The following is a 27896-nucleotide window of genomic DNA, read 5'->3' on the forward strand; positions in this document are numbered from 1 at the left end:
ATGTTGTGGCTGGGTCCGGCTTAAAAAGGCTTTTCTCAAACTTGCTTAATCTTTTTTTATTGTTAGATTTTTTTTCTATGATTTAAAATAAGAAACCGCATGTCCTTTTATTGTTTCTTTAACCTGTTCAGCCCTAGCCATATTTTTGGAAGATTTGCCTAAAAGTACATACCCAAGTAAATGGGAGATTGCTCCCAGTGTTAATTTAGTCAACGAAAATGATGACTAAATATGATCGTCAACGAAGCTTTTTCCCCTGACGACAACGAGACAAGACGTCATGTTAATGGAGAGCATGTGACAAAAAAAAACGACGACACAAAATGTAGTTTACAAAATAAAATCTTGCCGAAATCTCTTCATTTTAAGATGAGACAAAATAATTAGGGATGTCCGATATTATCGGCCGACCGATATTATCGGCCGATATCGGCAGTAAAATGTGATATCGGAAAATATCGGTATCGGTAAAAAAAAAAAAAAACAATTTTTTTTTCTTTTTTTTTTTTAACATTTATTTAACCTTTATTTACCCAGGCAAGCAAGTTTAAAATGTTCATTTTTACTTTTTTAATGATCATATTTTGCACAAATAATGCTTACATTTAGAAAGCCTTTTGAATGCATCCAGTGAAATTATTAGTTACCTGAAATTATTCCGTTTTTTGGGGGGGGAAACCCTGCATATATCGGTATCGGTTGATATCGGTATCGGAAATTGGAGTTGGACAATATCGGAATATCGGTATCGGTAAAAAAGCCAATATCGAGCATCCCTAAAAATAATTATAACTTTTAGAATAATTCATGTTATTATTAGTGCCGTATTTCATTTTCCTATGTGTGCAGCGCAAGCGCTTTGATTGATTTCCTCACCCGCGTTATTTGTTCTTAGGGCCTAACAAAATTAATAGTTGGTTTCAGGTTGCCGACCGACCCTGCTGATTTAGGTGCGACCCAATATATTGTATGAGTTTTAAAAAAAAAATTATATATTAAAAAAAAAATCTGTTTTTTTTTTTCGTTTTTTTCTTTTTTAGAATAAAGTTTCATAGAAATCTTAGTCAAACATTTAGTATTATGGATATTAAACATGCTGGCAGAGTACATGCATCCATGTTGTTGTGAACATTTTAATTAAATAAAGAAATTCCCTATCCATAGTCGCCGTGGGAAAGAATAAAATAATAAAATTAAATAAATTCCCTACCTACCCATGGCCAAACTGACAACCAACCTGAAACCAACTATTAATTTTGTTAGGCCTAGCCAGCATTCTAGATAGCAGTAACTCAAGATTCAAGAGTTTATTCATCACATACATACCAGGGCATACAGTGAAATGCGATTGGCCATGCCTGCTACGATTGTGCAAACATACAATAGTAATAATAGTAAATAGTAATAAAATAAGTAGAATAGACATGATAAAATAGCCATGTTAATAAATCACTTAAAGCCACTGGGTCCTATGTACACTACTATACAATATACAGTTTTTACTTCTATGTCCCTATGCTATACTTGCTGTTACTAACTATACTATGCAATAATCACAACAAGTTATTTTCTTAAGTGTCCTTTTTCCCCTTCCTTAAAAGTGTCCTTTTCTTGTGTGTTTAAAGTGACCTATGGTGCATTTGTGTGTGAGCGAGTGCAGCATATTGTGTTGTGTGTGTTCATGTGTGCTTGTGTGTAGGGATGCACAATATTGATTTTTTTACACCGATAACTTTATGCTCCTCAAGCCGATAACCGATAACCGATATTTATTGTATTATATATATATTTTTAAATGTATATATAATTTGTTTTGAGTATTTATAAGCTCCGACGTCATCGGTACTGCTATCGGTACTCGAGAAATTATGGAGTTTTTTTTGAGGAATTTAAACGTCGCAAACTAATCTTGTTGGCTGTTTTCTATATCTCTCCTGCCTCGGTGTCTCTGCCTGCGCGAGGAGCGGGCTGTGCTCACACACACGGGTGCTGCAGAGTACAGACAGCTCTGCTCTCATCATGGCGGACAGAACGAAACGTTCAAAAGTCTGGGTCTATTTTAGTAAAGTCGATGCTGACAACGCTCGTTGCCACAAGTGCAACAAGACATTTGCCAGTAATGTATAAGCGCTGGTACTTGTCAATGTGGCTGGCGGGGAGCTAACATTATTACCCTGAGCTCCGAGTAGAGTAATGGCTGACAATCCGGAATTAAAAAAACGAATGAGAGCTTCCGATTGGTGGTAAGAAGAAGAGGTGGGTGCAAGCGGTGGGACGTAATTGGCAGATCGACTGTCTGCCTCCGAATGTAACGTGACTACGTCACAGCCAAGAAAGGGAGCGCTGGATTTGTGAAAAACTCCCTGTTCCTAAACCACACGCTATCAGTCGTACCACAGTACTGGCAAAACGGGAGGAGGCTATAATAAAAACAAGCGCCCTTCATCCAAATCCACCCACACCGGATTTCTTTTAACCAAAAAATTTATTATATATTATCGGAGCTATCAATAACGTTATCGGGATGACGTCATAATTGCTGATATCGGCCCGATAATTATCGTGCATCCCTACTTGTGTGTGGAGAGATCAGAACTGCGCACGGGATGGGTTTAATGGAACAATGGCGCGGGAACAGGGTCTTGGTGTAACCGAGGAATAGTCTGTCTATACTTTCAAACTATAGTAAAATAAAATCACGGGAGAATTGATATCTGATCATCAACGTAACGGTTTTATTCACCTTCTTCCTCTTTCCACTCCACAACAACGGACCTGTCACAGGCGCGCGCCCCATTCTTCCCCAAAACAAAACCCCAAGAGGGTGTGCAACTCCACCTAATAACGTCAGCATCAATAAATTAATAACATAGTGTAGCACCGAAGAATAGGAGCCGGGGGTGGAGTGTCGAAAGACGATGCTAATCGTTTATTCAACTTCAACGTCAACACTCTTTACTTGCTAGCTAACATGAACTTGTTTGCAGACAGGAAAGTAACAAACAATATTGTCCATGCGGAACCCTTATCCCCAACACATAGTTCCGTGGGTGAATTATGTTGATCCACCACAATAGAACACATTAAATAGCTTACATAAGTCTAACCAGCTAGCACTAACGTTAGCTTGTTTTTGTTTAGAAAAAGCTCATGCCAACTTATGAGGCTGTAACTGAGTGGCGAGACTAAACAAAAAAGACTAAAACGAAAATGCTCAGACCTGTAGTTGACTAAAACTTGACTAAACGAAAAATAGATAAAGGTGACTAATGATAAACGAAAAAGAGCATTTGAGACATGACTAAGACTAAAACAAACATTAAGGTCGCTTTCACACAGGGGCTGTTTGGTCCGGACTATCGGACCAGAATTCGATAGTCCGCTTTTTTGGGTTTGTGTGAATGCGCGTCGAACTCGGTCCGTGGACCAAACACGCAAACTCTGGTCCGACCAAAAACATAGGTCTCGGTTCGCTTCATCGGACCAAACGCGGACCAAACGTAGGAAGTCACCTGATAAACTATGCATCTTTGGTATATTATTATTATTGCCGCGGCGCGGCATTCACTGCAAAACAAGCACACTGCATGTATCTATCTATCTATCTATATCTATCTATCTATCTATCTATATCTATCTATCTATCTATCTATCTATCTATCTATCTATCTATCTATCTATCTATCTATCTATCTATCTATCTATCTATCTATCTATCTATCTATCTATCTATCTATCTATCTATCTATCTATCTATCTATCTATCTATCTATCTATCTATCTATCTATCTATCTATCTATCTATCTATCTACTGTGCATCTTGGGGTAGAAGGAAGAAAAAAAAACACAGCTGCTTATTATTATTATTACCGCGGCGCGGTATTCACTGCAAAACAAGCACACTGCATCTATCTATCTATCTACTGTGCATCTTGGGGTAGAAGGAAGAAAAAAAACACGGCTGCTTATTATTATTACCGCGGTGCGGCATTCACAGCAAAACAAGCACACTGCATCTATCTATCTATCTATCTATCTATCTATCTATCTATCTATCTATCTATCTATCTATCTATCTATCTATCTATCTATCTATCTATCTATCTATCTATCTATCTACTGTGCATCTTGGGGTAGAAGGAAGAAAAAAAACACAGCTGGGCAGAAGACCAAATAAAACAGCTGCTTGTGGGCACTCACAAAAACAACGAGGTGTACAAGTTGTTTAGCGAGAGGATGGTGGTAATGGGAATTATAATCGAACGATGGATCAATGCCACGCCTCTGCTACTATCACGCTTCACGCAGTTTGTGTTGACGCGCATTTCACTTCCTGAAGGGGAGGGATTTCCACTCTCCATTGTGTCCAATAGACGAGCGTCCTTTTCGACCGTGTGACATTGTTCAGATAGTTTGGTGCGCCTGACAAATTGCTGTGTGAATGCAGACGAACCAAATGATGAATGCAACAATGTTGCAACTTCACCACCAGAACCGCACAGAGTCCACCAAAACTATATGTGAAAGCACCCTTAAAATAGCTGCAAAATTAACACTGACTGCTGTTTTGATAGGGTTAGGGTCTTTACTCAACATCACTTAATACGGACTGTATTGATCTATTAAATAAATCTCTGCCCTGTACCGATCGGGCTTAGCGTTAAGATAAAATATTAAAATGTTAAGATAGAATCCACACACCAGACTATGCTGCCATGAACATTTATTTGCAAGTCACCATGACATTTGATGCTTTGAGTTGCTTTGCTCTTCCTCAGACATAAGTGTTTGTGTGATGATCCATGATTTCTGAAGAAAACCCCTCAAAACGTCACATCGTGGTAACTTGCAATGAATGTCTATGGGAGCAGTGTGCAGACGTTTATCTTCATTTTCTAGAGTATTTTTCGGTTCAGCACCTAGCATTAACACATTCCCTGCCACGGTTATATCCATCAATGTAGCCTCACTGCCACCACTCTAAGCCTATGGAGATGTTCACCTTCTTTGCAGGGCTATAACATTTTAAATTGTATTGCTAAATGTAGGAACGTTATACTTTTTCATTCATAGATTCATCCAAAAATACCTTCTAGAATATAAATATGTTTTTATCGTTTTCTGCAGTAATTCATAGAACGTGAGTTATAGGCATAGACGCATATATAGATTATCAATTGCTGTTTATTCCCGATACACGCTATATTAAAACTGTATATGATCCTATACGTTATGCGTCATCATGCGCGGATGAAGGGGGGGGGGGGGGGGGGGGCGTTTATAATTCCGTGATCGTCAGTAAATGCTTTATGTAGTATGGGTGATATATTGATCAGATCGGTTTGCAGTGAAAAGAATAAACAATTGGGCTGAAAATAGCGTCAGCGTCCTCTTACCGTGCGTCACTGAGACTGGCGGTGAAAGATCCCAGGTATAGGACGTCGATCGCCTAGGTCCATTTCCGGTTTGTATGTCACAATAAACGGCGAAATCATATCGATTATTAAGTTTATAAAGCGATCGATATGTACTATAGTGTTTGTCGGGAGCCTTGCGACAATATCTGACGGCCGGATGAATTTAATCTACACACATCAGCCATATCCTGTTTACCATTGTAACTCGCCCGACCATCCACCAGGCGGCGGTATTGAGCCGTAGTTTTTTTTGAGCCGTAGGGTCCAGCTGCAGCGCCGGAGGTGTATATATGAATTATGGATGCCATGACGAAAAAATGAAATATTGATCTCAATATTGCTGTACAGCGTGGTTTGGCAGACAACGCATGGCCGGCAATAACGCTGTACAACGTGATTGGCGGGGAATGTGTTAACCTGTTTAGACATGCTTGCTTTTGTACACATTTTTCTTTCTCATTTCCTTGGGATTCTGGTTTTCTCCTCAGACATAGACGACTTCATCGTGGATGATGACAACCAACCCATCACTAAGAAGAAGGGCAAGAAGGCTTCTACATACACAGATGCGTGAGTATGAATGGCTGTTCCTTACATTAGAGAGTTTGATCTGTTGCCCGTTTGTTGATGTTTGGATCACTGCTTGGGTTTTAAAAAGAGGAGGTAGTGGCAGAGGTTTGCTGTAACTTATTTGCACCCATGCATATCTTCCCCAATCTCCCCAAGGGGATCAATAAAGAAATATCTCATCTTATCTTATATCTGTCGACACCAACTGTCTCTATAAGACCGTATTCAGTGGATTTGTGTTGTTTGGCAGCGGCTTTGGTCCAAGCCAAAGCCCTCAAGTCCATTGGAAAAATGGGTCCTGAAAATGTTTTTGGGGAATACCACTGTTACAGAGCGTCTCCACACTCTCCTCTCTGTCCTCCTCCTCTCCCACAGAGCCCTTCAGGAGGCTCAGGAGATCTTCGGTGGGGACTTCGATCTGGCTGACTTTGACCCAGAAGCCTACGAACAGGGAGAAGAGGAGGAAGAGGACCAGGATGAAGAGAACTGGGACCGTCCCAAGAAACAAATGAGGAGGAAGCAGGGGAGGAAGAGCATCTTTGAGATCTACGAGCCCAGTGAGCTGGAGAGCAGCCACATGACTGACATGGACAACCAGATCCGCAGCACAGACATGCCCGAGAGGTTCCAGGTGTGTGTATTGACATAGCGGCTCTTATGTCATGCTCAGGTTGGGATTCCTTTCCACTCACCTTGGATGGTAGGAAGTTTATGCCTATTGTACATGCCTTTTGCTAGACAGGGATAACATCTAACACTTTGCTGAAAACGTTGTATGAAAGATATTAGGGGCTGTCACCATGTCTGTGTTGGGTCCTCTGTGACTTGTGACTTGTATCAATATGAAGAAAGTTATTTAATTTTATAGCCGTGTTTGCACCAAAACTACCAGGAACTTTAATGGCCAGGAACTATATTTCACATTGTTTAAGTTCTTTCAGCCCGCTGTTCTCTGCAATTTAATTGAATTGTAACTAAGAGGTTTGCTTGAAAATATAATCGCTTTTGTGCATAGATCACTAGATATATCAGTTTATAATGGCATTGCCCATAGTAGTGCAACCTTCTCTGCCCAGAGGGATTAGCTATCTCTAAATACTTGAGCTGCAAACATTTCACTTGCTTAGTTCATACAATCTAATTGTAACAAAGAGATTTGCTTGAAAAAAAATCTCTTTTGAGCATAGATCACTAGATTTCTCAACTTATAATATGCATTTCACATTTCCTGGTTGAAAGCAGATGATGTTGGCATAATGGACGTTAAATGTCTCATTAAATACTTAAGCTACAAACTTAGGACTGTTCTTCTGACAGCACAATATTGATTAACATATTTGCTTGGGGGGGGAATGTTTTTAATGCATAGCCCAATTAACAAAAGAAACTGGGTTGTCCTGTGCATTTTTGGAAATGTCGGTTGAAATTTAAATGCGAGTATGTGATCATTAACAGTTTCAGTGCCGACCTTGTTTACATTTTACCCAGTTGAATGCCATCATCCACTTCAATGTTAGTGTTAAAAACGCCTAATCTGTGTTTTAAATTATGGCTATTTGTCTAATCTGCCCGTCGCTTATCAATGACTCGTTTGCAGTCAACATTGTCGAAACTGATTGTTTTTTAATCGGTTCATATCCTTTTTATAGCATTTCGAAAAGCTACCGTTCTCTCGAAAATTTTCGGGAAATTGAAAGATTCCCCCATAAACTGCATTTATTGGAATATTCTTGAATACACTAGACACGTTGTCATTTGTCGGCCTATTTATGAATCGTTTTCAAATAAACGCTAGATTATCGATAGTATATGTGTACTTATGCACGCTATAGACGCAAGCTGAAAAATCGATTCTCTTATTTCCTCATCAGCGATCACAGCCAAACAGCCACATCACACATAGGGCAAACGCTGATATCTCTGTGAAAACAGGTCTGATTATTCCAAATATCGATCACGCTTATTGATTACAGTGTTGGTACTGTAAATACATAATCGTCGCTGTTCTTTAGCTTTTTTCCCGGCCCTTTTTTGAGGGCACTCCATCCACCCCCCCCCCCTCTTCGGGGGACAACTTTATTATTTATTATACGTTTTAATTATTTACAGTACAAAATTTAAAAAAAAAGTGTAGTAAAATAAGAAAAATATTAAAAAATATATATTTCATTGCCCTATCGGAGGGGGGGAACTCGGACTAGATATTGACAAACAAATTACAACTAAGGACAATGAAGGACAACAACGAATACACATGACAAGGGAAAGGGGGGGGGCAGAGAGGGGAGTAAGTAAAGTAGAGGGGGATTGAGAGAAGGGTGGGTTATCGAGTGGATGGCTCACAGGTCATAATCGTCGCTGTTCTGAGGGCCGGCGATCACTTGGTCTCTTCAGTTGGCTTGACTGAAAAATAAAATTAGGAAACTGGCCACCCCCCCATATCAGTCTGAGCTGATGGGGTGCAGTTACACAGGGAGAGACGATAGGGGGCGGTATCTTCCCAATTGAGCTCAGAGAGACTCTGCAGCACTAACCCATGGCTTGATTGATGAAATATGAATTCAAATCGCCAATAAAAAAAATACGGCAAACAAATGACATTTCGCATCGTCGGCACTCAATGGGGGGGCTGATAAAACGAGATATGTAACGTCGCTGGCACTCAATGTGTTAAGAATGTTCAGCTCCACAAACACCACCCGCAAAGTTCCTGGAAAATCCCTACCCCAGAGCAGGCTCTTTTTGGGGGTAAAATGATCTCCCAGCACTTCTGCTTAGACCCTGGTCCCCACGGTTCCTGAACAAGTCCCTAGTTCTGGGGGAAAGTTCCTGCGGTGCAAACACGGCATATATCAATATATTGCTTTGGCCCAAACCCAGGATGGCTACCTGTAGTTGTTGTGTCATTATCTAGCAGCCAAATGCCTTTGTTGGCTGACAACAATGATTTAAAGGGGAACTATTTTACTATTTCTTTCACTATTTGGGCACTTTTACACAATTCCTGTGAGTTTATGGAACACCTCTGTAATTATAATTTTTTTTAATTAATTGTTTTGTATTTCTAATCAAGTCCTCAAAAACAGCATTTTTCTACCTCAAGATCTCGAGCCGTTTTGAGGCTGGGCTCCTAAACCACTGTGTGGCCTGGTGGCATCTGCCACATTATCATGCAGCTGAGTCTCTCTGACATCACAAATCAGCACATTTTCAGATGACTCAGTTCAGTGAGGGTGAATATTGTGAGAGGAGAATTGGAAGAATGCGCCAATATGAGAATTAGAGACATGGATCATATTAATATAAGTCCACATAGCTAGGAAACAATGCTAAACACTGAAAAAGGCCATTTATAAGATAGTTCCCCTTTAAAGAAGTTGGTTACGAGTTTGCAATTGTTGCACTTTTGTTCTAAGTGGAGGAGAGAAGAAATGACAGAGCAGTTGGTGTGTGGTATGTAGATGTATACATTGGTATGCATTTTTACTGACTACCTAGATAAACTAGCAGCAATACTCAAGCACACAAGCCAATCAGTGTAATTCTGTAACTGCCTGTGTGCAGTCGCAAGACGTATCACAAGTTTGGGCAAAATCGGACCAACAGTGTCTTGAGATTTCACTTGTGACCGGAAAGGTTTGGGTTGAGTGCTACAGTACAGTGTAACACCAGCTGGACACCACTGGCAAGACGTGTACTGCTCTGAACAAATAACCGCTATGATACGTGTCCTCCAGTCTATGTAAGGATGTCCTTTTTCGTCTTTTGTTTATCTCACCCTTTTGTGCTCTTGTCACACAGCTGAGGTCCATTCCTGTGAAACCGGCTGAGGACGAGGAGCTTGCGCAGGAAGCAGAGTGGATCTTCAAATATGGCTTCTCCACCCTCACAATCTCCACACAGGTAGAACCGTCAGCCCTGGATGCTTCAGACCACAACCTGCTCAACCTGCACACCCAGCATTTGCTTTATTAGATATCTTGTATCTCAATGGGACATTCCTGGATAAATAAAGGATAAATAAAAATAAAAATAAAAATTCTTCTGACAATGTGTCTAGTTCAGGGGTTCTCAATTTTTTTTATACCATGACCCCATTTTATTTATGATTTTTTTTGGCGACCCCACACTTAATGTATTGTGTAATTTCAACGTGGAATTATCTAAATAAAAGCACATGCTGTTGAACTTGATCATGCATATTTATTAGAAAATGTTATTACATCACTATGTTATCAATACACATTTATAAAACAAGGCACATTTAGCCAAAATATGTTGCCAGAACACTTGTAAAAAAAGAAAAAAAATAAGAAAAAGGTCCAATCCACTGTCACCTACCCACGACCCCACTTTGGGTCGCGACTAGGGATGTCCGATATTATCGGCCGATATCGGCATTAAAATGTGATATCGGAAAATATCGGTATCGGTTTTCCAAAAAAAAAAAATTTTATTTTTTTTACATTTCTTTATTTACCTAGGCAAGCAAGTAAGAACAAATTCTGATTTTATTTATTGTCAAAAGTATGCATAATGTTGTGTTAATTCCACAACAAGAGATATGTAATGTTAATTACCTGAAATTATTAAAAAAAAAATTGGGGGGGGGGGAACCCTACATATATCGGTTGATATCGGTTGATATCGGTATCGGAAATTAAGAGTTGGACAATATCGGTATATCGGTATCTGTAAAAAAGCCAATATCGAGCATCCCTAGTCGTGACCCGTAGTTTGAGAACCGCTGGTCTAGTTTGATTTCAGTTTGTTAGACGGATCATTAGAATTGTGGTGTTCTGGAACCGGAAGTAACATATTTGCATTTCGTTTCTTAATTTTGATTCAAATTATTTTTATTTTTATTTTTTTACTTTAATTAATACCCTAGTTACAGTACAGCAACCAAATTAAACTGTCAAGTCACCTGAAAATGTGAATAGTATGATTTTTTTTTAATCTTTCACAAAAAAAAACTCCTGCAAAATAAGCTGTGACCTGTTTTGACCTGCACCTCAAATAATCGGAATCGAGAATAGGGTAGAACAGGAATCGATATGGAGAATCGGAACCGGAATCGTTCAAATCCAAACGATGCCCAACCCTATTGTGGTTGTTGTGTTTATATCCTCATAATGCCTCACTATTTGTCTTCTTTCCACGTCAGGAAAGCACAGATTACCTCGACAGAGGGGCGACCACGACCTTCAGCAGGAAAGCCCCCAGCACAACTGCCAAGATCAAGGAGGCCCTCAACTTCATGAGGAATCAGCACTTTGAGGTATGGAACTCCTGACCTCCACTCTCTTGACGCCTGTATCGGATTACTGTCATCTTTTCACTTTGACCGTTGCATTTATTTGGATGTATTCATTTGTTTTCTTTTACATTCTCCTCTCCCTCTTAGATTCCATTCATAGCATTCTACAGGAAAGAGTATGTGGAGCCAGAGCTGAACATCAATGACCTGTGGAAGGTGTGGCAGTGGGACGAGAAGGTATGGATGCCATATTTAAGTAATAACATACGAAAAGTACAATGTCATGGTTATTGGCACCGGTGATCTGTGGTTATAGATCAGCAGTGCCAATAAACCTCCATATAACATGACCGTATATATATTAGTGTCTTGACAAAACACCTTTTATTTGTTTTTACATAATCCTTAAATAAATAGACCAAAGCTTTATGTTGGTCCTCTACCAAAAACAATGACTTCCCCTTTACTAAACAATGTAAGGTACCACTTCCTATACTATAGCCCCCCCCCCCCCCCCCCGCTATAGGCTAAATGGTTGGAACACAATTCTGTGTAATTAAATGTTTAACTTTTAAAAGCATACAGTGTCATAATATCACAGGTTGATCAGTCCTAACCTCTTTCTTTCTCTCTCTCTCTCTTCTTTTCTCTGTCTGTCTTGCTTTCTGTCGGGACCCCCAGTGGACACAGTTGAGGAACAGGAAGCAGAATTTGACACGTCTGTTCCAGAAGATGCAGGCCTACCAGTTTGAGCAGATCTCTGCAGACCCAGACAAACCTTTGGCCGATGGCATCCGTCCTCTGGACACCTCTGACATGGAGAGGTGTGTGGATGGTTCCCGGGAACGCCATTACATACTTGGGAGAAATAGGGCCACAGTAATAGGAAATGGAGATGAAGCTATAATATCACATGGATTCATAAATAATGTTGTTTGTGCACACTGCAAAAGATCTTTGTGCCTTTTCAAAGAAATGTAAATGTCGATTTTATTTGGTTCCTTCCTCTCTTCGCTGTAGACTGAAGGACGTGAAGACCTTAGATGAGCTGAATGACGTGTACAACCATTTCCTGCTCTACTATGGCCGGGACATTCCCAAGATGGAGAACACTGCCAGGGCCAAGAAAAGGAGGATGAAAGAGCTCTCTGCAGTCACAGAGGATGGTAGTACGCTAGTCTTGTTGCCTCATGTGGCTGGATGTATTGTGTAGCTATGCGCATATATATATATATATATATATATATATATATATATATATATATATATATATATATATATATATATATATATATATATATATATTTAAATCGAGTCCCTCCCAGCATCAAGGCCCGCCCTAATCGTTTATTTTAATTTGGAAATGTGCCAAATCATGGAAGCGAGACGTGACCATAGTGCCATTCCTGGTGAGTTTAGAGGAGGAGGAGGATGGACTATTGTACACTATAGTATATCTTTGCTTTACAGGATAATTACTCTGGTTCAATGAAAGTTATTTAGTTTTTTGTAATGCCTGACCTTTTTAATGATGACCCTTGTCTTGTATGTAATTTCCTTTGTGTAGATGAGGAAGACGATGAACCTAAACGAACAGACTTGAAGCTGGCATCTCGCAGGGACATGTACAGTGTCTGTCAGAATGCCGGACTAGGTATGTATATATATATTTATTTTTTTAAACGTATCAAAGGGTGTCTGTGAAACACCTTTTGTTGTTTTGGCCGTGTACTCTAACTCATTTGAAATGGAACAATGACTATGAAGGTAAAGTGCCCTTTCAGCTTTAATTTGATGGTGTTTACTTGATCATCGTGTAGAAATTGTAACCTTTTAATACACAGTCCCTACACATTTAGCGGAGCAAAAGCAATTGGACAAATTTACATACAATTAAATCAAGTCATTATATTTATATTTGACCCTTTAGTAATTATTTAGTCTTTCCTGCTAACAGAGCAGAGAGCAATGTGCTTCAAAAAATGTAAATGGGACTTCATAGCATTTTAAGGGTACAGTGGACTCCTCATTATCTTAAATCCCATTAAGTCCCTCACAACAGTACGATATGATTACAGTTGAAAGTTGACAAAGTGGCCCTTTTTAAAGCTGAAAGTCTGCACTTTAACCTCATAATCATTGTTCCATTTCAAATCCAATGTGCAAACAGAAGAGGGAATAATGGACTGCCCAGACTAATGGAACAAAGGGGGAAGTAGTTAGATGTTGTTATGGCAACACCACAGTTTATGGCAGTCCCGCTCGCCCACTCTTCACGCACTTGTGGGAGATGTAAAGTAACCAAGTACTGCCGTTCTGCAGCTGCATGAACCTGAAAAGTACGACTTGGTTAAATTTTTTAATGATAAGCCTTAAGACTGACCCTGATTAGTCGAATAGTCGACTAATTGATCGAAAGGAGCCGTAGTCAACTGCCAACCTCTTAGTTGAATGCAAAAAATAAAAAAAGATTCTCCTTTTTTTATTTATAATTTATTTGTATCATTCATATCAAGAAAACAGGCACAGAGGCACTGAAAGAGGAGTTCACCCATCTAATGAACACTAGACTAGACAAGATAGATCAAGATGTATCAATCAGTGGACCAATTGCATGCTTTCGCAGAGGAAAAGGAGCCTTCAGTCAACTCCTTCAGACATTAAGGACCCCAAATGTAATGATTATAAAAAAAAACAGGGGGTAGGGCTGGGCGATATGGAAAAAAATCATATCGCGATAACGATATGATAATGTTATCATATTTCTCGATATCGATAATTATCAAATTGTTATAAGTATTAATTTTTTTTTTTTTTAACAACAGATGTATGTTTATTTTGCAGCAATTCTTTGTCATTGCCGCCATCTTTAGTGTTACATCCCCTCACACTCCAGTTCTCAGGCTGCAGCTGGTTTAAAAGCGAAAGTAAACCGGCTTCTCTGCTGGCTGTGGCTCCAGGGGAGTTGAACAGTTCTGGCTCTGCTAGTTTATTTTCGATCTTTTGGCGCTTTTTTGGTGGACAAACCACTGCACATGTGCACCGTGACTCGTGACTGGAGTCTAGTTCTGCTAGCACACATAGCCTACTGTGTACAGACGGTTTCAAACTGTATTTTAAATTAGAAAGCAAACAAAATAAATGGACAAGAGAAAAATAAATCTCAATTTAGTCAGTTTTGTCATTTGGACAAGCAAAGCCATTACTTTAAGTTGCAGGCAAGAAAGACAAGTCTGTCCACTGTCTCTGGTTTTAAAACTGCCCTGTTGCAGGTCACAAAAAAAAAAAAAATCCGATTTTTTTTTAATTTCGATATTCGATATTGATTATTAAAATATATCGCGATATTTATCGTTATATCGCCCAGCCCTAAGTCGACTATCGTAAAATTTCGGCCAATCAAAGTCGACTATCCAAATCGTTAGTCAGGGACAGCCCTAATAAGCCTACAAAGACACGTTTATTGGTTTGCTTCACTGAGGGCATGCTGTACGCCGTCAGTGCTGCCATCTTTAGAGTCACAGAGATGTTCCCATTCAAAACGGCTCCTTCTTCTTTAACATTCGGATATCACTACTATTATCACATAATAATAATAATAATGCTTCTTCGCTTCAGTGCTTGCCACTGACTTTTAATCCTACCGTGCCTCTTCTTCTCCCGCTCGTCTTGTAGATGGCCTGGCCAAAAAGTTTGGTTTGACTCCAGAGCAGTTTGGAGAAAATCTGCGAGACAGCTACCAGCGTCACGAGACGGAGCAGTTCCCTGCAGAGCCTGTGGAGCTGGCCAAAGATTACGTCTGCAGGCAAGATTACCCTTTGGTTTTACATTCTTCTCTTCATCACAATTATCCCACACAGCTAATCTAAGCTAATTTACCGCTCTAGATATTGAATGAAGAAAAGGAGTATTCTCTCACTCCTGCATACACTGACTGCCCCCTCCATCCTTCCTCCGCTTCTCCTTCTCTCTCCCCTTCGCCCCTCTAGTCAGTTTAGCACTCCTGAGTTAGTGCTCGAGGGGACGAGATACATGGTGGCCATGCAGCTTTCACGTGAACCTCTGGTCAGGCAGGTGCTCAGACAGATGTTCCAGGAGAGGGCAAGGGTCAACATTAAACCCACCAAAAAGGGTAAAAAGGTATGGACACACTTCGTATTTAATAACGATAAAGCTGGTTTGCACGCCCCCCCCCCCCCCCCCCCCCCCCCCCCCCCCCCGGAACGGAAATTGCTTGCCTGGGTAAATAAAGGTTAAATAAATGTAAAAAAATATATATATATATATTTTTTTTTGAAAACCGATACCGATATTTTCCGATATCACGGTAGGCCGATAATATCGGACATCCCTAATCTAAACGGATTGACTGGAGTCTGTCCCAATTTCTCCATAACGATGTGACACTTGATATGCAAACATTTCTGTTTTGGTAAACCAACAATGGTTCTCAAAGAAGTTTTATGTCAAGCCATCGTCAAAGGAACCCACAATTCCAGTTCCACTTTGGAATTTACTTTTTATAGTAAAAGTCAAAGTGTCTAATGCTCTCAGTACTGTGCTAAATTAGCCTCTTTTTTTCCCCGCTACAGGAGGTAGATGAGGCTCACTTTGGCTACACATTCAAGTATCTGAGGAACAAGCCAGTAAAGGATCTAAACGCGGACCAGTTCTTGAAGATGTGCCAGGCTGAGTCAGAAGGGCTTTTATCCATAGATGTCAACATTGACCTCACAGGAATCAAAGGGTGAGGAGCCTCGCTGTTTAAAAAAAGGCACTTGTTACCTTGTGTGCCTGGATGTACTGTGCAGCTATCTAAATGTATTTCCCTTTTATTTTTTATGTATTTCATATTTATTTTTATATCTGATTCTTCTCCACTCCTGGAAAGTGGGGGAAAATGTTGTCAACAACTTGTGCTGCACTCCGGACTCCATCTAAAATATAATCGTTGATGTTAAAATAATCCCAATCATACAAAACCTTCTTCCTATTGGCCAACAACAATGTCACTCTCCATTATGCCGTTATCTTTTATCAGTCACGCGCCAGATCACGGAAGCGCAACGCAATGGACCTATCTCAAGCCCTGTACTCTTTTCTTGATCCTCCCAAGGATTAAGAAAAAGAGGACGGGGCTTGAGATAGGTAAATTGTGATGCTATTTCATGGTGACACGTTTTAACCGTTGCTCACTTAGTTACTTGCCCCCCATCGTTGACAGACGTGTGTGTTTTGGATTATTTTAAGACGTATTTGTAATCCTTGTCTTTCTGTCCTCTCACCATTGTCCCTCCTTCCCATTCACATCAGGTTGGACGGAGGTCAGACTACGTACTTTGACGAGATCAAGCAGTTCTACTACAGGGATGAATTCAGTCACCAGGTGCAGGAGTGGAACAGGCAGCGAACCTTGGCCATAGAGAAGGCCCTCGCCCAGTTCCTCTACCCTCAGATGGCCAAGGAGCTCAGGAGCAAACTCGTCACTGAGGCCAAGGAAAACGTTGTCAGGGTAATTTAGCTTGATTCCCTACATCACATTTTTAAGGGTGGAGATATTATTGATATTGATGGCATCTAGAGGTCCGAAAATAATCCAAACCATGTATCCTATTCAGTTTTGTTCCAATTTATCTAAATTGGAACAATGTTGATGAAACTGCCACTGTTTACTTTGCGTTTCTGTCAACTGAACACCTTAGCTGTTACTTTCTCAGATTAATATGATCTATTAATTTAAGCTATGTAAGAAGATTGATGAATTGCCTTAAGAGTCAACTCGTTGGAACAAAATACATCCCAATTTATAAATCTTCTGATCATTATTGGTCAAGCAGGCCACTTGGAAATCGAACCACCCTCATCAGTACCAACTACCTATTGAAACGGTCTACTTTACGCTCAACCACAGCCAACCATTCGCAACCAAGTATACTGAAACCTGTTTAGGGTTGTCGCCAACAAGACAAGCTTTTCAATGATGCATGCTTTATGGGAGTAAGGTGTATGACCACAGGCGTGGCTCCATGTGTAATCACTGCCACCTGTTGCTGGGATGCACAAGTGCAATCAGCTACTAGGGCGCATGCTGTGCACCTGACCCACAACAGAGCTACAACAAAAGCCTTTTGTTTGGCGTTTGCATTTGTATTTGGAGTGCATGATGGCAAGACCATCGCAGAAAAATGTCTCCATGTTGGAGGTGATTAAGGAACTAAATGGGGTTAGTGGCCATGATGAGTTGCCATCCGAGAGTGAAAACGAAAGTGATGGATGGATTCCACAGTGGAGGATATGTTGGTGAGTGAACTGGCATTATTTATTTCTGTGTCATCCCGACAGTATTTTGCTTTCATTGAGTGTATATGATCAATGTTAGATCAGTGTTTGTGATTTTATCGTTTCCCGAAGTCTTATCGCTCTGGAAGTCTTGTAATTATGTATGACACTTCGGTGTTCGGGGCCATCTTAAAGCCTCAGTCCACTCTCAAACTAGGCCTGGCTATTACATTGGATGGCAACTCACATACATTTAGCCTTCCTGTGAGAAGACTGTTTACTACATAACATCACAGACTAAGCATATGCAGATTAAACTAAATGCATGAAACACAATGTATAAATTATATAATATTATAATATAAAAACATATACATATAAAACATATAATTATGATATTGTGGGCGGCTACGTGGCGTAGTGGGCAAGGCACTCGCCACGAAATGCTGGAGATGCTGGGCTCGTCAGTTCGAGCCCAGCGCTCCACATTTGCTTTCAGTTTAGCTGGTCGTCCACAGTAATACACATTGGCCGTATTACGGGGAGGGAAACTGAAGGGTGGGGATCGGGCGTTGTGGACAGCGACTCCTACAGGTCGGTTGGTGCGCCTGCGCAGTAGAATCAGGAAGTGTCGGGGGCAGCGTGAGCCTCCCACGCGTTACTCCTCGCCACTGAGAGATCGAGCTGCGCAGGTGAAAAGATGCGACTGCTGGTACCTCAAGTACCGGAGGGGACTTGTGCTATGTATGACTTAGTCCACATTGCAGCCGGCTTGTGGGAAGCAAGAAACAGCGTCCGTGACAGGGGAGGGTTGAATTGGATGATACGAAATTAAGATGGGAGAAAAATATAGAAAATGGGAGAAAAAGTGGATAAAAAAAAAAAAAAAAATATGATATTGTCAATTGTGTAGAATTCACCATATTGAGTAGAAGACGGAAAGAAGGATGTTGAATAATACTAAAGTTGCTTATATCTGTTGTGTAAATATAATAAGGTCACCAACATGTTTTCTAGTTTCACAGATGTGATCAGATATGTTTAGGAGCTCCGGGGACACTCTTGTCAGGGTGCACAACTTGGAGAAGGATCTGTAGCTAACGAGCCCTTGGGGTCGTTTTTGCTACAGTGTGAGATGACACAACAAATCTACAGGGACAGAGGTCTCCCATGAATGACGATCCATGTATTGCTTTTCAAAAATGAATGAAGAAAACACGAGCTACTAAAATTATTTTTGGTGTATGTTTTGATCTCTTGGGGGTTACAGCCTGTGTTGTGCAGCTGGTATGAAAAATTAACCCTCAGAAATGTCAAGGTGTCTCCTTTCAATTGATGCCAACCTTGAGCATGTGGTCATCACTCCTCCTGATTAAATAGCTGTTGTATTTGGGGATATCTAAATAACAGGGGATGGGGGGTGCCTGGATTTGGCGGATGAAGTGGTGGCTTACTATTAACAGACTGAAATAATCACAATGTATTAGATTTTGCCTGCCTTTCAAAATTCACAACGTTAGAAAATCATTGGAAACGTTCCCCATGACTCATTATTCACTTAAATATAACCTGTGTCTGTTTGTCCTTGTAGTCCTGCTGCAGGCGGCTGTACAACTGGCTGAAGGTGTCTCCCTACAGACCAGATCAGCAGCAGGAGGAGGACGACGACCTGATGGATGACAGTCAGGTCAAAGGCATCAGGGTGTTGGGAGTAGCCTTCTCCGACAGCAGGTGTGTGTGGTCATGATGACACCAGACACATTTATTTATTGGAAAAGACAGAGTTGAATTCCAGCTATATCAATTAGATCATTATACGCATGAATAAACATGAAGTAATGTGATTTGGAGCCTTGTCTGGACTTTTTTCCCCTGCTTGGCATATTATCAGTTGAAGCTATCTCTGATATGACGGCATCTTAGTTTTGACATGATTTTAAAATATATGGTCAGCCATATACAGTTGTGTGTTGCAAATTAATTTAATTAAAGGGGAACTATCTTATAAATGGCCTTTTTCAGTGTTTAGCATTGTTTCCTAGCTATGTGGACTTATATTAATATGATCTATGTCTCTAATTATCATATTGGCGCATTCTTCCAATTCTCCTCTCACAATATTCACCCTCACTGAACTGAGTCATCTGAAAATGTGATGATTTGTGATGTCAGAAAGACACCACTGCATGATAATGTTCAGGCGAGTCAGTAACTTACCATTGTGGTTGGAGCCCAGCCTCAAAACGGCTTAGGATCTTGAGGTAGAAAAATGCTGTTTTTGAGGACTTGATTAGAAATACAAAACAATGAATTAAAAAAAATAAAAAATTACAGAGGTGTTCCATAAACTCACAGGAATTGTGTAAAAGTGCCCAAATAGTGAAAGAAATAGTAAAATAGTTCCCCTTTAAGCTCTGATTGACACACACACCAGATTATATATATTTATTTCTTAAATCAATAATGTTTTATTGCTTGGCTACCCCCAGTCCCTAAATAACACTTCAGACTGCCACATCCATACAAATAGTTAAGCAAAACCTTGAACCTTTTGGCTCGATGTGCACCACCAGCTCAACCACTGTGCCTCTGTTCTTCACAGAGACACACCGGTGTTCTGCGCTCTGATCAACGGAGAGGGAGAGGTCATCGACTTCCTGCGTCTGCCCTACTTCACCAAGCGGATGAACAACTCCAGAGAGGATGATAGGGAGAGAAAGGTATAGGCTTTGACAAGAGGAGAAGAATATATTCACACTTTGGTTTGTGTGAAACGGTCCGAAGCGGAAGTGAAGTCCGTCGGTGATCATGACTAGTTGACAAACAAACCATACTTGATAGGCTGTGTGATCATGCAGGTCAATTCAATCCATCTAAACAAGGCTGATGTCATAAAAATCATCTTTGAAACAGCTGCATTCTGCGTAGTGAATAGTATTGTTGTATTCATCGTGTTTTTCCTTTTTCTATTATCCACAGATCACTGATATTGAGACCCTAAAGAAGTTCTTGATCAGTAAGAAGCCTCATGTGGTGGCCGTTGCTGGGGAGAACAGGTGAATATTGGAAAGCGTTCTTCATGTCTAGTGTGGACTCTGCTAGCTGTTTAAAAGGAACCCTAGGAGTTGCCAGGTTATGCCTCGGCATGTTAGATCCTCCACCTTTGGAACAGCAGACACTGCTTGTGGCCTGAGGTGTCATGGATGCAAAGCATTCATCATGCCTTCCAGCCTCTTTGAGTGAGCTGGTCCTACACAATTGTGTCATACATGTGAGCCGCCATTAGGGGCAGAGTGGTGAACCGCGAGTGAATGAATGTGTGAGTGAGTCAGTGACATTGGCGGTCTGCGACGTGCTTCGCAACAATGTAAAATAATCCGATTTTCAGTGGAGAACTGAAGCCTGTTTTTCATGTGTGTGCAGAGATGCCCGCATGATCATGGAGGACATCAAGAAGATCGTCAGTGAACTGGAACAGGAGTCCTCTCTGCCTTCTGTGGGAGTGGAGCTGGTGGACAATGAATTAGCCACACTTTACATGAACAGCAAGAAGTCTGAGGTAGATGTGCTTAACATCTCATGCACATACATGCCGCAACAAGATGACGGCCACAAGTCATCTAAGTGAAATCGAATATAATCGACTTGAGCAATTACTCTAGATGTAGAGCAGCACTCTGTGTAACTGTAAAATAGGAACCAGTGCTATGTCTGTGTAGAGCACTGTGTAACTGTAGGATAGGAACCAGTGCTATGTCTGTGTAGAGCACTGTGTAACTGTAGGATAGGAACCAGTGCTATGTCTGTGTAGAGCACTGTGTAACTGTAGGATAGGAACCAGTGCTATGTCTGTGTAGAGCACTGTAACTGTAGGATAGGAACCAGTGCTATGTCTGTGTAGAGCACTGTAACTGTAGGATAGGAACCAGTGCTATGTCTGTGTAGAGCACTGTGTAACTGTAGGATAGGAACCAGTGCTATGTCTGTGTAGAGCACTGTGTAACTGTAGGATAGGAACCAGTGCTATGTCTGTGTAGAGCACTGTGTAACTGTAGGATAGGAACCAGTGCTATGTCTGTGTAGAGCACTGTGTAACTGTAGGATAGGAACCAGTGCTATGTCTGTGTAGAGCACTGTGTAACTGTAGGATAGGAACCAGTGCTATGGCAGTAGGGCACTGTGTAACTGTAGGATAGGAACCAGTGCTATGGCAGTAGGGCACTGTGTAACTGTAGGATAGGAACCAGTGCTATGTCTGTGTAGAGCACTGTGTAACTGTAGGATAGGAACCAGTGCTATGGCAGTAGGGCACTGTGTAACTGTAGGATAGGAACCAGTGCTATGGCAGTAGAGCACTGTGTAACTGTAGGATAGGAACCAGTGCTATGGCAGTAGAGCACTGTGTAACTGTAGGATAGGAACCAGTGCTATGGCAGTAGGGCACTGTGTAACTGTAGGATAGGAACCAGTGCTATGTCTGTGTAGAGCACTGTGTAACTGTAGGATAGGAACCACTGCTATGGCAGTAGGGCACTGTGTAACTGTCTTAAAAAGCACCTATTCCTTTCCCTCATGTAATCCCCCCACCTCTACCTGTCTGTCTCTTCCTTCTCTTGTGTTCAGAATGACTTCAGGGACTACCCTCCCCTGCTCCGCCAGGCTGTGTCAATAGCCAGGAAGATCCAGGATCCTCTGGTGGAATATACTCAGGTCTGCACCACCGACGAGGACATCCTCTGCCTCAAACTACACCCGCTACAGGTAAGACACAGTTAGACAACTACACCCACTACAGGTGAAACATAGTTACTACACCCGCTACAGGTAAGACACAGTTAGACAACTACACCCACTACAGGTGAAACATAGTTACTACACCCACTACAGGTAAGACATAGTTACTACACCCACTACAGGTGAGACATAGTTACTACACCTGCTACAGGTGAGACACAGTTAGACAACTACACCCACTACAGGTGAGACATAGTTACTACACCCACTACAGGTGAGACATAGTTACTACACCCGCTACAGGTGAGACACAGTTAGACAACTACACCCACTACAGGTGAGACATAGTTACTACACCCACTACAGGTAAGACATAGTTACTACACCAACTACAGGTAAGACATAGTTACTACACCCGCTACAGGTGAGACACAGTTAGACAACTACAGGTGAGACAGTTAGATAACTACAGGTGAGACAGTTAGATAACTACAGGTGAGACAGTTAGATAACTACACCCCCTACAGGTGAGACATAGTTAGATAACTACAGGTGAGACAGTTAGATAACTACAGGTGAGACAGTTAGATAACTACACCCCCTACAGGTGAGACATAGTTAGATAACTACAGGTGAGACAGTTAGATAACTACACCCCCTACAGGTGAGACATAGTTAGATAACTACAGGTGAGACAGTTAGATAACTACAGGTGAGACAGTTAGATAACTACACCCCCTACAGGTGAGACATAGTTAGATAACTACAGGTGAGACAGTTAGATAACTACAGGTGAGACAGATAACTACACCCGCTACAAGTGAGACATAGTCTCTTGCTGTCTTGGTTAGAAGTGAAAACCCTGAATGCTTACTCTTTGTCCCTCTCCCTGCATGGCCTCAGGAGCACATAGAGAAGGAAGACCTGCTCAGCGCTCTTTACTGTGAGTTCATCAATCGGGTCAATGAGGTGGGAGTGGACGTGAACAGGGCCATCTCCCATCCATACACACAGAGCCTGGTCCAGTTCGTCTGTGGCCTCGGAATCAGGAAGGGCTCGCACCTGCTCAAGGTATTTGCGTGTGTGTGTGTGTATTTCTCTGAGATTAGTGTCTTTGCCTGCTGGAGTAATATACCGTTTTTAAGAAGAAAAACGTTGGTTTATTTGATGGTGTGATAATAAAGCACCTTTCAAAATGGTATTCCAAAGTTCTTAACCCATTCTCTGCCACCACTTTGATCATCCTAAACCATTCTCTGCCAGCACTATTTGTCTATGGAGATGTTCACCTTCTTTGCAGGGCTATAACTTTTTAAATTGTATTGCTAAATTGACATTACTATGGCCCATTCAACATCAATTATCTATCGCTCAGGATGTAGGAACGTTTTACTTTTTCATTCACACATTCATACGAAAATACCGTCTAGAGTATAAATATGTTTTTATCGTTTTCTGCAGTATTTCATAGAATGTGAGATATAGGCATAAATGCATATATTAGATTATCAAATGCAGTTTGATACCGATCCATGCTATATTAAAAATTTCAACTGTACATGGTCCTAAACGTTATGACTGATCATCTGCGGGTGAACGGAGGGGGGGGGGGTGGTCGTTTATAATTCCGTGACCGACGTTAAATGATTTATGTAGTATGGGTGATATATTGATCAGAGCAGTTTGTATCGAAAATGATGAAGAAAAACGCTGAAACTCACGTCACTCTCCTCATACCGTTGGGCGATGAGAGTGGAACAAACGGATCCCAGTTATGTGGTGGGGATCAAGGCGATCCAGTCCGGTTTGTATAATACTAATATACGCCCAAATCATGTTGTTTATTGAGTTATGGCAACGATCCATGTCCACGGTGTGTGGATTGAGTCCTGGGACGATAAACGAGTGGCCGGACGGAATTAGGGGACGGACCGAGCTGAAACGGGCATTTCCGGTTTGGCAACTCGCCGATCGGCCACCAGGTGGCAGTATTGAAGCGTTGCAGAGTTGTGCTGGCTCAGACAGCATCAGCCAAGACTCCGTGGGTGAAATATGAATACCATGACGAAAATATGAACTTGAAACACGCTGTACAGCGATATTGGCAGACAACGCATGGCGGGCAATAACGCTGAACATCGATTTTGGCGGGTAATGGGTTAACTAACAAAAGTACAATAAAAGATCAACACCAGTAATCCCAGCCAATTTACAACAAAAAGTACATTGAAAGAAAAGAACAACAAAAAAAGCATTTACGGTAGTTTGTGATCACTGCTCAGATCCTGAAGCAGAGCAACACATTTAATTTGATCACTGTGCTCAGATCCTGAAGCAGAGCAGCACATTTAATTTGATCACTGTCCTCAGATCCTGAAGCAGAGCAACACATTTAGTTTGATCTCTGTGCTCAGATCCTGAAGCAGAGCAACACATTTAGTTTGATCTCTGTGCTCAGATCCTGAAGCAGAACAACACTCGTCTGGAGAACAGGACCCAGCTAGTCACCATGTGTCACATGGGACCCAAGGTCTTCATAAACTGTGCCGGGTTCATCAAGATCGACACGGCCTCGCTCGGAGACAGGTCTGTGTGAACACCCGGGAATCGTTTGCCTTGTTTCATTTACATTTAGTCATTTAGCTGACGCTTTTATCCAAAGTGACTTACAGGTTCTGTACAAATGATGTTTCATTATTGGCATGCTGTGTGTGTAAAGGCTCAACCCTCTTAGTCAAGTCATTTTTTATGTTGCGTTTTTCTTTTATGCTGAATGAGCTGTTTCCTGATAAATTATAAGCACATCTCTGGTCAATATTAGATTGAATGATAACATTATCTATGGTCAATACCAGATTTAATGTTGAGCACATCTCTGGTTAATAATAATAGATTTAAAGAGGTCTTTCTGCACACTGGAAACCCAATGTTGCAAATTTGCTGATCAGTTGATTAGTCAACAAAATCCAATGACTATTATTAGGCGACTAATAGGGGTGTAACGGTACACAAAAACCACGGTAAGGTACGTACCTCGGTTTTGAAGTCAAGGTTCGGTACGGGTCTTCGGTACAGTGGCGGAAAGTTTGGCTTTCCATGTTCCACTCAGGGGTGATGTAGTGTGCAGTAACTAATTGTACTTGTAGGGCTGTCAAGGAATATTCTATATTGAAGTTAATAATCGACTTGTAAAGAAAAGAAGAAGAAACATTATATTGGATTGTGAAAAAAGTCATTAGTGGTTAAAGGAAAACTCCAACATTTTGGGAAATTAGCTTATTTAACATCTTCCCTGGAGTTAGACAAGAAGATACATACCTTTTTTGTCTCTGTGCGTACATTTAGCTTTGGGAACAGTAGCTCCGTTAGCGTAGCTTAGCTTCATCACTGGAAGTGGAGGGGTGCAATAGCCTGACGTTCCCTACAGAGTCCTACAGTCACCAAATACACTCTAAATACAACTCCAAAACGTTCCTGTAAACATGTTGTGACCTGTGTATTTACCACGGGGTAGAAATTTAAAATAATTGAATTCGACAATTAAGTTTTCTAAGCAGATATACCATACTTTTCGCACTATAAGCCGCACCTGACTATAAGCCGCAGCAGCTAAATTGAATGATGTGTACATATATAAGCCGCACTGGACTATAAGCCGCAGGTGTTTTAATGTTTAATTACCATATGTAAGGGTTCGTGCACAGAGGGGATTGTCACAATACTGTCAGACAAATAACAAGAATTAACTCATTTACAAGTTGTATTAAGTTTAGCAAATAAGGGAACAGATAAATAACATTTCAATGCAGTAAAAAAAGCAATATTTTCGGGTTTGGTCCACATATAAGCCGCACCGTTATATAAGCCGCAGGGTCGAAAAATGGGGAAAAAAGCCGTGGCTTATAGTCCGAAAAGTACGGTACTCGGAACTATTTTTTGCCTAAGCACTCGTCTCTGCGCGCAGTCAGTGATTTCTACGTGAAGCCGTGTTTGTGGACATTCTCACAAACTTTTCAGCTACTCCTGACTTTCTCATACAGTACCACACCTCCTCTCTTGGTACCCTGTCATACGCCTTCTCTAGGTCTACAAAGACGCAATGCAGCTCCTTCTGGCCTTCTCTATACTTCTCCATTAACATTCTAAGGGCGAACAATGCGTCTGTCGTGCTTTTCCCGTTAGATAATGTACAAAATAAACGTTTTCCGCTGCTATAGACGTCGCTCTTTTATTTTGAAAACCCCCAGAAAGGAAGTCATTATATTTGCTTTAGCGACCGTCCGGGTCTGTGTTAGCTCCAGTTAGCTTCGTGCAGTAGTTAGTATTATATTATCAATACCAGCCATTGGATTACTGTTTTCTAAATTGGGGAGGCTTTTAATCGTCAAGGTAAGAGGATTTTAAGTCATGGTATCCATAAACTTCAATCGGTTCGGATCCTTTGAATGAATGAGTCTCCACAAACACGGCTTCACGTAGAAATCACTGACTGCGCGCAGAGACGAGAGTGCTTAGGCAAAAAATAGTTCAGAGTATATCTGCTTAGAAAACGTAATTGTCTAATTCAATAATTTTTTATTTCTCCGCGTGGTAAATACACGGGTCACAACATGTTTACAGGAACGTTTTGGAGTTGTATTTGGTGACTGTAGGACTCTGTAGGGAACGTCAGGCTATTGCACCCCTCCACTTCCAGTGATGAAGCTAAGCTACGCTAACGGAGCTACTGTTCCCAAAGCTAAATGCACGCACAGAGACAAAAAAGGTATGTATCTTCTTGTATAACTCCAGGGAAGATGTTAAATAAGCTAATTTCCCAAATGTTGGAGTTTTCCTTTAACATACCGTTGTATTCGTTGGTACACAGTCGTTCGATACAGTACGGTACACACTGAAACGGTTCGGTACGGATATGTGTACCTTTACACCCCTAGCGACTAATAATTTCTTTAGTGGACACATTTTATCCTCTTGTATCCGTCGTTTCAGGTTTGTTCTAGAATTTCTTTGGGGTCTTATTCGCCTATTCTCCTCACTCTCCAACGCGCAGCACTGACTCGTACATCGAGGTGCTGGACGGCTCTCGTGTCCACCCCGAGACGTACGAGTGGGCTCGCAAGATGGCTGTGGACGCGCTGGAGTACGACGAGTCGGCGGAGGACGCCAACCCAGCCGGAGCCCTGGAGGAGATCCTGGAGAATCCGGAGCGTCTCAAAGATCTGGATCTAGACGCCTTCGCTGAGGAGCTGGAGAGGCAGGTTAGTGTGTCGAGGCACTTTGTGCTGTTACCTTTTTATTAAAGGCATAATCTGTAATCCAACCCCCCGCCACCAAAGTTCATAACATTAGATTGGAGAAATGTTTAATGTTTGAAAGTTTGAAAGGTTTACATTGGTAATGTTTGTAAACATTGGGAGTAAAACAGAACTGTAGTTTCAGTAATGTTTGAGAAAGATTCATAATGGCTCATGTTCCAATCCTAGCCATATTTTCAGAATATTTGCCTAAAAGTACATACTCAATGGAAGATTGCTCCACTCCTACAAGGTCCATTTGCATGTTCCTGGTATCTAGGGACATCTATGGACCTCAGGGAATGTATTGCCAGTATCTGTTCTGAAATATTGTGTCTGTT

The 27896-nt window shown here is 41.2% G+C and overlaps 1 protein-coding gene across 2 annotated transcripts in view; it reads left to right on the forward strand.

The window, feature by feature from the left end:
- The window catches only part of LOC311233710 (transcription elongation factor SPT6-like), a 58850-nt gene that overhangs the window by 3919 nt on the left and 27035 nt on the right, over positions 1 to 27896 (forward strand). Inside the window, exons 6-25 of one of the 2 annotated variants that reach the window (XM_084320706.1) lie at positions 5907 to 5988; positions 6364 to 6619; positions 9790 to 9891; positions 11156 to 11269; positions 11396 to 11485; positions 11930 to 12072; positions 12269 to 12417; positions 12816 to 12902; positions 14924 to 15053; positions 15238 to 15388; positions 15841 to 15995; positions 16562 to 16760; positions 19119 to 19258; positions 20130 to 20247; positions 20507 to 20583; positions 20951 to 21086; positions 22151 to 22288; positions 23165 to 23332; positions 24720 to 24847; positions 27312 to 27519. In XM_084320706.1, coding sequence (XP_084176832.1) covers positions 5907 to 5988; positions 6364 to 6619; positions 9790 to 9891; positions 11156 to 11269; positions 11396 to 11485; positions 11930 to 12072; positions 12269 to 12417; positions 12816 to 12902; positions 14924 to 15053; positions 15238 to 15388; positions 15841 to 15995; positions 16562 to 16760; positions 19119 to 19258; positions 20130 to 20247; positions 20507 to 20583; positions 20951 to 21086; positions 22151 to 22288; positions 23165 to 23332; positions 24720 to 24847; positions 27312 to 27519 — 2771 coding nt within the window. The remainder of the gene's footprint in view (positions 1 to 5906; positions 5989 to 6363; positions 6620 to 9789; positions 9892 to 11155; positions 11270 to 11395; positions 11486 to 11929; positions 12073 to 12268; positions 12418 to 12815; positions 12903 to 14923; positions 15054 to 15237; positions 15389 to 15840; positions 15996 to 16561; positions 16761 to 19118; positions 19259 to 20129; positions 20248 to 20506; positions 20584 to 20950; positions 21087 to 22150; positions 22289 to 23164; positions 23333 to 24719; positions 24848 to 27311; positions 27520 to 27896) is intronic. The other variant, XM_084320707.1, reaches the window with a different exon arrangement.

The sequence above is a fragment of the Notolepis coatsorum genome, assembly GCF_963971535.1.
Source record: "Notolepis coatsorum genome assembly, chromosome: 8".
In the NCBI taxonomy this organism is placed as follows: domain Eukaryota; kingdom Metazoa; phylum Chordata; class Actinopteri; order Aulopiformes; family Paralepididae; genus Notolepis; species Notolepis coatsorum.